At 39.3% G+C, this 9,929-nt stretch overlaps 1 protein-coding gene across 1 annotated transcript; it reads right to left on the bottom strand.

Annotated features, from left to right (window-relative positions):
• Nucleotides 1–6,412: 6,412 nt before the first annotated feature.
• On the bottom strand, nucleotides 6,413–8,837 carry msx2b (muscle segment homeobox 2b). Its single transcript, XM_063894504.1, has 2 exons — nucleotides 8,369–8,837; nucleotides 6,413–7,754 (listed from the first exon to the last, which is right to left on the bottom strand). Exons 1-2 carry the CDS (start codon nucleotides 8,760–8,762, stop codon nucleotides 7,306–7,308), a joined length of 843 nt encoding a protein of 280 aa, XP_063750574.1. The 5' UTR covers nucleotides 8,763–8,837; the 3' UTR covers nucleotides 6,413–7,305.
• Nucleotides 8,838–9,929: the final 1,092 nt, after the last annotated feature.

The following is a 9,929-nucleotide window of genomic DNA, read 5'->3' as shown; positions in this document are numbered from 1 at the left end:
TCAGGTCTTGGTCGTGTCATTTTATACTGAGCCACTCAATTCCTCATTCACAAAGAAAGAAAAGACCCAAAAGCAGAAAAGGTTATCATGAAAAAAAGGTAATCATCATATATCTTTTCTTGGAACAAAAGGATGGCAGGAACGTCTAAAAGCAGGTTTTTGCTATGCTCAGATAAAGTCCTTCAGGAATAAAATGTACTTATTAGCATCATTCTGCTGTTACACTGTTGCACCAGCAGATGTGTTCTTGTTTGCTTTTTGTTGTTTTTATTTAGTTTTAAAGGAAAAACATATACACAGCCTGTAAAATGTATATTTTAAATATAAATATTTAAATAATTCAGAATCAGAAATACTTTATTTATCTCAAACTGGGAAATGTTTTCATTGCAGCGGCAAAATACAAAAAGAAGAAGCATAACAAATAATTAGAACTAAAAATACAATTTTTTTAAAATGAGTTAACGGTCAAAAGAAAAATCACAAATAACGAGAATAAAATTGTTAAAAAAGACTAAGTCTATAAAACGAGGGAAAGAAGAGGGAGCTGCTGCAACAGGCTGCCACCTAGCATGGCGCCAAGAGCACAATGATAATTGCTCATCTAGAAATGTTCCCTTACTTAAGCTCTAAGAAAATCTGTAAAATGTAGGCAAGGGTTAAAGACGGTATTATCAGGGTAGTCAAAATAGTCATTATTCTGCTGTATACTGTATCTGCTTTCTCTGCTTGCCCGTCGTGTTTGTGTTACCACAGCAATCTACATAACACACAACAGGCAATAATGGATTTCCCACATGCCATTTCCAAATCCTGATTTTTTTTCTGTACAGTTCCACAAACCAGGTTTGTGGGTGATAAAATCCCCTATTGCTTTGCAGACTGGCACACACAGCTATAAATACAGGCCTGCATTTACACAGGGACACAAGCTTAGAAAAACGCATGTGTTGAAACACACTCGCTCTCTCACTGGCATACAGACACGCTGTGATAAATTGGCAAAATGGACAAAACATCCAAACACACTAATGCAATTTGTTGGACTTGTGGTGATATTAAACGTGTGTCTGGTGATAAAAAGTAATTGTGTCTCAGGAAACACATGTACCCATTAGATGGTGATGAGATGTCTATTATTAATACAAAAACACATGTTTACAGCTTTACATTTCAAAGTATTTGTTTGGATTTTTGAGGGAGGTATAAATGTAATGTCTCTTCATGCAAAAATGGGTAGCACTAGCTCCACTGTTGTGCTTCTGGCAATTAATGGGGATGGTTGGGTTTATTTATGCATCGGTATTAGGTATGGTGACAGCTGGCCTTTAATACACTGTCAATTGTGCTGTTGGAAAGACCCCCTTTAACATCTGAATGAGGCACACAGCTTTCAAGTAACTCTATTGTAAACCCATATGCATCATTATATCAATGTTAACCACACACTGACCTGCGGGTCCAATATACTATCAAAAAGGCTGCCTTGGGCTTCATTATAATAAAACCTAAGGACCTCTGCCTAAATAGGGATGAGAAGACGGGGGAATGCTAGAAGGTGGAGGTCCAAAGCGGAGCCGTAATATTCAAGGTTTAGGGATGACCCTTAACTGAATCCCAAGAACAAATTAGAATTAAGATCCATAATAAAATATCTCACTGACTTCAATACAGTAGTGCTTTAAGACGATTTGAGCAGTCTTTTTTTTAGTTCAACTTTGTGAGTTGATACCCACAAACACCCACACACCTGTGCTCCCTCTACTGACCTCTACTCTTCAGAAGCTGCCGTCCATGTGCATAATCATTCCTATTGAGAAAGAGGGAGGGAAAAAAGCCAGGGAGCAAACGCATGAAATCATACAAGTGAATCTATAAATAGCGTATATCCCACAGCTATGTTCTCACACATCATATGGCTTCAACAGCCTGCAAATCACATGGCCTCTAACCTGATTCAAAAGGGACCTTATGGAATGTATTCCACATCCAAAAGGTTGCACTACTTTACATTTTGATTTAATGCTATGTGTTTTATTTCATCTAAGAGGTTGTAATGTGCATCATTTTTAAATAGCTGTTAACAACACAATGGCTTGTTGAATTGTAATTTGTATGAATTGGTCTGCCAGAAGCGAATCAGTTGGGAGCCAGGCATGGGAAGAAAAGACGAGGTGGCAGCACAATGACAACAGAGTATGTGTGTGTGAGGATGTGTGTATGTGTGAGGTGGAGAAATAAAGTGAGAGAAGGCACACTGCAGTGACATGTGTGGCTTCCTCTTTCTGTCCTTCTCTATCTCTGTGACATTAATTTGTAATGTAGCGATGGTGCTGAGTGCGTAGTGTGTAATTGTGGTAGCACGTATGGCAAACTCAATCTGTGACGACTCAACTCCCCTGTCTTCTTCAATAAAGAAGTGAAAGTTAAATGGTTAGAGGATGTCAGGATTACAAAGGTAGAAGCACTCAAACTAATGCGCCCTCTCCCTCTGTTTCACACTTTAAAGATACTTAAGGATGCAAAACTCATTCCCCTCAACCTCCAACATGCACACACACCTCCCCTCAAACACTTGTATGGAGGCATTCGGCTGAGTAAACAGGTGTCGGAACAATATAGGGCTTTAAAAAGATGCCAGCGTGTTTTCCTCTCCCTACGCAGCATCATTTGCAATTTTAATCGGAATCTCAGCCCACTATTCCCCAAATAATTCAAGATAAGCACACTCTTCAGTTCTTAGCAGATAAGAGAAACTCAAAGATCTCCTGGTTTTTTGATTTTTAGGGGGGATGGGGGTTTACACCAATGACAAGAAACATTTAATTCTGTCTCCTGAATCAATTTGCTCTTCATAGCAGTATGATTTTTGGATGATTTACACTGACTCTTGGTAAACTTTGTTGCAATAGTGACGCCTAGTGGATAAGCAGGGGGACTACATCCTCACAGTTTATTTGGCACGTCCGCATGTGTCACACACTTTTGAATTTCTCTTCTACTCTTCTTTTCTCCAATGCATTGTCTTGTTTTTTTGGTTAGAATTACATCATACATTATACCTGTATGAAATCTCTCTGACTATCAGTCCACTCTGTTTGTCTCCCATGTTTTTTGCAGTTTGCCATAGTAATTGTTTTTTTACTTTTTATTTTTTACAGCTCTCTTAATATACGTATAATTATTTTTGTTCCCTTACTTTATTAATGAGCCATATCTAAAATAGTCCCCGAAATGCCATGGACCTACTCGGATATTTACCACATTCATTTAATTTGTCATAGTTAAACTCTCAGTACTTAAGACTGCCACATCACTTTGAAAAAGGCTCACTGTCTTGTGATATAAATGAAAAACTGAAAACATTTAGCCGATCCAAATAACAGAGAAACTCTATCTATTAGAACATAATATCCTATGTCGTAAAAATGTCAAACCCCTATTTTTTTATTATGGAACACATACTTGTAATGTTTTTCAAGACTCAGAATAGATCATCCCAAACACATCCATTTACATTTGTATGTGAGGGCATTCATTTAAAACCAATCAAACCTAAAAATCATCAGTCTCTCAGCTTCCTCACCAACTGCGTGAACGGTTTCCAGAGAGGCCTCAGTGGTTTTAGATCAGCAAGTATTACATTTGGAATAATTGCTTATTCATGACTTCAAATGAACAGTGTAAGTTATATGGCCATTTAGCAGAGCTTTCAGAAGCTTCTTTGATGTTTGATTCTACAATAGATAGGAGATTGCTTTAAGCATGACCGTGACGGAGGAGTGTTTAATGCACTGTTAAAGTGAAGATCCTTCTTGGTTATGAGCATATTAGGGCCTCCGTTAATGATCTCTAAACAATGTCATTTCTGTAGTGACTGCTTCTAAACAAATTAAAAGATGCCCATTTTTCAAATCAGAAAAGTACAGAACACACAAATACCCAGCACAAAGCACAAACGGGATCTCCCAGATGAAGACAAAATGCCTAATCTATTAACGTATGTATCATTGATATGCAAGTATTGATAGGGAATTTGTGTGTGTGTGTGTGTGTGTGTGTGTGTGTGTGTGTGTGTGTGTGTGTGTGTGTGTGTGTGTGTGTGTGTGTGTGTGTGTGTGTGTGTGTGTGTGTGTGTGTGTGTGTGTGTGTGTGTGTGTGTGTGTGTGTGTGTCCAGAGAGAGGCTTTTGACATCCTAGTCTTCCAATGACCTGCTCCGGGCAGTTTCGCTTGCATCTGCTACTGTGTGACTCTCTAGGGGATATCACCAGCGCACACACACACCACAACAACAACAGCATTCTTGTGCATTTTGTCCTCGTCTGAACATGGAAACTCACAGGGGGTTCACTTTGTTTGTGGGAGGCGCTGCCCAAGGCTTCATTAGTATCCGTACACAAATCAGCTGAAGCAGAGACTGCAGTGCTAATTGAGTGTTTTGAGAAGAAAGTATATTAGACTAGTAAAATAAACCGTCTCATACACTTTCTCAGCTCTTGTGGTGACTAGCTGAGCTGCTATTATCGTAAAGTTGCTTGTGTGTTTGTAAAAGATGAAGAAAACCTCACCTGAATTTTTCCTTGGGATGTTTTTATATAAACAGTCTGTGGTTATTTCTCACGCTATTATTAACTATTCAGGTACACGGAAGCTGTAGCATACAGAAACTACCCAAACAGGTTAGCAAAGCACACTAAAGAAAAAAGGAAAGCCCCTTAAAGCCAAACATATTTTCGCATGTGCAATTTGTGCCAAAAAGCGGGCACTTACCTTCAGGCTTATGCTTACTGTGTGTGTTTTTAAATAAATAAAAAAAGGAGGATATGAAATCACAGTGTGATCTCAATAATTGCGCCTTCATTTACCACAACATCAGGTCATGGGACAACATTTGAAAATTGTCCAATGGCCCTTCGAGATGTTGATCAATGTGCTTTGTCTCTGAGATATAGCCAGGTGATAAATACAACTGATTGTGGGATTCTCCAATATATATATAAATATAAATATATATACAGTATATACAATTTATATGTGTGTGTATATTGTGTTTAATTTTACCCAGAGTCTCTTATCAGTCTTAAATCTCATATCACATGGCACTTTAAAGAACAACAGGGCAAAAAGTGGGAGGGTTTGTCCCATGATGCTATATGGCAAACAGCCACCAGAGGAGGTAGAAGACATGCACAAGACTATCAGACATTGAGGAGCTCTCTCACATATTGTGTCTAAGTAACATACAAAACCACAAACATGCCCAATCACTGTCAGACTACCAGCAACCGACAATGACAAACACAGATCCTTGCAGCGCCAGCGACAACAGACAGACAGTTTACTAAATTCTCCACGGCTGAAATACAACACCCCTTCAATAAGTAGCACAAACTAGATGTTTCACAAGAGACTCGGAGCCGCTCCTGCCAATCTGCACTTCATTAGGCTGATTGCTTGTCTGAGTAAGCTACTCTCTTCGCCTGCCAGTTCCCTCAGCCTTGTTCTGATTAAAGGGGAACCTCATAAATGCGCTGCTGCCTATAAACGATTTCCTCGTTACATCAAAGTCACACGGAAGTTGTAAGCTGCTCAAATAATTGCAACAAAGTGCAGGCATCTTTTAGAAGCCCCACACGCCACCAAACTCACCCTGCAGCTATTCTCTGGTAGAATATGGCTAATTCAAACAGTGGTCATTAATATAACGTTTAATGAGACAGGAAGAACACAACGCTGATGAGGATTACAGCAGTAATAAAAGAGGGACATTTTTAGTTTGTCAATAACCTGATATTATATATAGAATAGTTTTATAAATCAACACCTCGGAAACAGTCTTCTGGATTTTCTCTGGTTGAATGAACACTAAATGTTGCTGCTAATTACTGGTGAGGTTGAGAAATATAATGATTTGCCAAAAGGTACAATTACAGACAATACATCCACAATTGCCAACACATTCACCTATTATAGAGATAAATGCTGTTGTGAGTTCTCACGCTCCTGTTATGAAACTGGAATAACTCCATAATGGTCATAAATACAAAGTAAATGAGTGCCAGAGACGAGACATTTTGTCTGTACAATCAAAACATCACTATAAAAGTGTACCTACGGCAAAGAAAAGCTTGATTATAGTGGTGAATGACAGCTCAGTAGTTACGGGAAACTATCTGTGAAATTTGCGTAGATAACTTATGGCTATGTGTTTATGGTTTGTCAAACATTGCGTTGAACTGACCGCTGTTATAAAGAATGGTTGGGAAACACAGACATGGGATTAAACCACAGAAAGAGAACAACTCCATCTGCAAATCTACTCAAATATGACAATCTTTGAAAGATCCTAAGCGGCCGTAGCTGCACTGGTCTGCATATTGCTCCAACACATACAATTAAATGTCATCCATGTAAAGGAAACAGTCATTGAAAGCTTTAATTGTTTTGTTCATGTGAATAATAAACATGGGGGGGGGGGTATAAATTGCATAGCACAATATATGCCCTTTCAAAGGGAAAAACAATATAAATACATTTTTGGTCAGAACTTGTTACCATATTCTCACACATATACACAACATGAGACATTCATACAATTCCAGCATAATTATAGTTCAAAGAGAATATGTCCACGCTCTATAAAATGGAAATGACTGAGTAGAATTTTTTTTTTTTATTGCTACAAGAGATGAAACCAGTTTTTATTGTGATCAATAAATGAGGTTTAAACCTTGCTGTCTGGGAAAGCATACAAACCTGAATTAGTACGCTTTCCATAAAGCAGTTTTTCAAGGCCGACACTTTTGTAGAATTGGAAGAGTGCTTCAGAGATATGCTTTTTATGGCCTGAGTTGCTGAAGCACTCGTTATTCACATAAGTGCACAAAGTGTCTTGATATTAAGGCTCTTTTCGTCACAAGGCACTGTATCGAATGAAGAGAAAGGCTGGAGTAAAAAGTTGTTCTCTTTTTTGGGTGCAAGTCCTCGCCCAGCTCAATTACTGCAAAAGTAAACAAGAGAAGAGTACAAACAGCCGAACAGTACCGCCCCTCTTCATAAAGACAAGTCATGTAAACAGGCGGTCCAGAGGGGCAAGAGGACCTCTAAGTTTGCTTTTATCCTTGATGTAGGAAAAAATAGATTTCTTATTAGACTTGAAGTGCTCGGAAAGTTGATTCAAACACTCCTTATGCAGTAGATATATTATAAACATTGATTTTTAAAATGTCAGCCACCCGTCCTCTGTGTCCATTTCTGGGAATCCTCCAAAACACATTTCACCATTGTCAGTAATATTTCCATTTTTATGATAAGTGGTACATGCTGTAGCCCAGAGGAGTGGCGTACAGTCCTAAAGGAGAGATGGGCATTAGGGGTCTGTGGTGATGGTGGTAGGCAGAGTACGACTGTCCATACAGGGCGCCCAGCGATAGTGGTAACGTAAAGCCAGGGTGTAAACCTCCAGCAGCAGCAGCCGCCACTGCCACCGTCTTAGCGTCTGCAGCCATCTTGAATTTCTCCAGCTCGGCCTCCTGGAGCCTCTTGGCTTTTGCCCTGCGATTCTGAAACCAGATCTTCACCTGGGTCTCTGTCAGGGTCAAGGAGGACGAAAACTCTGCCCGCTCTGCGATGGAAAGGTACTGCTTCTGCCTGAACTTCCTCTCCAGGGCCAGGAGCTGAGATGTGGTGAAGGGAGTGCGAGGCTTTCGGTTGGTCTTGTGTTTCCTCAACGGGCAGCCAGGACCGCCATGACCTGCGAGAAAAAATAATAACGATTTTAGAATAAGGATTAGATTAAATACTTCAAACGACTTTCATAGAATGATATACTGATCTGTTGGCTATACTTGAACTCAAATCTGATTAAAACTTCAGGTTGAAAGTTGGATATTAGGGTTAGGAATAGGATCTTTGTTGCATTTAGAAACTCAAAATTTCCAGTGAGCTAGTCTTTAAAAAATGCCAAACAAAATTATCATCACAAAAAGTTGGCTTCTGGAAAATCTTTTCCTTTCTCAAAATGCAACTTGTTATTTTAATATGCCACATATACATGTTTTTCTTATGAGAAGGCCCACTCATTAACCCCAAATAGCACTCATAATCTGAATGATATGCAGCAACTTTGTTTATTTACTTTATGCTTCTTTAAACATTGTCTGACAGGAGACATATTCACAGCACAGCAGCTTGTAGAGAAGAGCTACCACTGAACTGGAAAAAAAAGCTAAGAAATAATAAAGTGTATCCTCTTTAGCCAAACTGAATATGGTTTACTTCTCAATGATTTAGCAAGCTGTGTGTTGCATTATGTTGAACAAATCTTCCAAATCATCCAAGCGTTTCATCGTGGATGACACAACTTACGAGGCTGTGTGGAAAACGCGCTGTTAGTGACCCAGGGTGTGCAGTCCTCTGACTCTGATGCCTCGGATTTTACCGGCGACGAAGGTAGAGCTGTTGAGTCTTTTCGTCCTCCCACGGGAGAACTACACGTCTCTCGATACAGAAACAGGGAATTTAGACCTGTAGGAGACACCGCCAACGAGCCTCCCTCCGGTTTACAGCGGATGGACTCCACGCTGCGAGTGTCCGTCTTCATGCCGGACATCAGCGCCTCCACGCTGAACGGATGGTGCCGGCGCACCACCGGAGAAGTCTTCTCCTCCTTCCCTTCCACACGGTTACTGTCCTCCTCGGACGAACTGCAGCCCAATTCGTTAAAGGTATCCTGAGAAGCCATCTCTCCTCCAGGTTTCATCCGAAAAACAGGTGGCGAAACAGTCAAAGTGCGGCCAGGTGAGAGCCGCTGCGGAGCGTGCTATGTTGTGGAGCTGTCAAGTACTTTGTGGGAGTAAGTAGACGCATCACGTTGACACGGATCAACTTTGACCAATCAGTGCAGCCCGAAATTGTTTATGAGTGAGCAGATGCTGCCTTCGTGGACAGTGGGAAATTGGAATGTGTCGTTTTGTTTGAAGAATTGTACACACGTTTATACTAAAAGCTCCTTTTATTTGTTGTGCTTGAAGTTGAACCAAACATTAACTACCAATTCTGAGTCATTTAGGATTACTGGTGCATTTGAATCTAACATTAATTATTGAATCATTGATTTGTGAATAGACTTATTGTAATTCTAGCAACATTAACTAAATTCAGTGAGCTGTACCAACTACAAGATTAAAATAGTATTTACAAAATCCAAAAACAGTACTTTAAGGCAGCACTTTCAGCCCCATGCAGGTAAAACACACAAAATAAAAACGTTGAATTCCATCTTTGTTTAATTTATTTAAAAACTATATAAATTATGAAAATTATATAAGAATGGCTGTTTCATTCCTCCTATCAGATTATGAGTTTAATTAAGTAAACATTTCCAGATGGGTGTCTTTAATAAAGCTTAAGAGGTCTGAAGCTTTGAAAACATAATGAGACATTTATTTATATATTTATTTAGAAATTGGTTTAAAGTTTTTTTAAGGTAGTAGCCGCAAAAAAAACAATAGCTTTTCCACAGCATTATCACAAGTTAATCCTCTTTAATGGAACCTCATGAGACTGCATGTGTAGACTCATGCCCCATGTGCATAATTATAGAGAATTAAAACCAGGATGAAAAACTGATCCGTTTTCTACTGTATCTTTCAGTCTGATTTGTTGTCAGTTCCCTTTATTGGGACTTTCAATTGAGACTTGCAATATTGTTGTGTCATGTCAAATAAGTTGGTCACACTCAAGTTACAGTGTTAATAACCTCACTAAATTACATATTGAGTTTTTAAAACTCAAACTGGTCTCTGAGGTGTGACTGGATACAATCTAGATGAGACATCCCCATGTTGCTGACACATTCATGTTTTTGTCCTATGATTCAGTCCCAATCCTTCTCACATTAGACATGAAGTTGCTCTTTGTGATCCTC

This window comes from Eleginops maclovinus, chromosome 11 (assembly GCF_036324505.1).
Source record: "Eleginops maclovinus isolate JMC-PN-2008 ecotype Puerto Natales chromosome 11, JC_Emac_rtc_rv5, whole genome shotgun sequence".
In the NCBI taxonomy this organism is placed as follows: Eukaryota; Metazoa; Chordata; class Actinopteri; order Perciformes; family Eleginopidae; genus Eleginops; species Eleginops maclovinus.
Note: the sequence above shows the minus strand (reverse complement) of the source record. Positions and strands in the feature narration are given on the sequence as shown.

What these genes read in the sequence shown, in the direction of transcription:
- msx2b (XM_063894504.1), bottom strand. Translation starts at nt 8,762, where the DNA reads ATGAAACCTGGAGGAGAGATGGCTTCTCAGGATACCTTTAACGAATTG. An exon ending in CGCGTTTTCCACACAGCCTC is followed by an intron (nt 7,755 to 8,368) that starts GTAAGTTGTGTC and finishes TTTTTCTCGCAG; the next exon opens with GTCATGGCGGTCCTGGCTGC.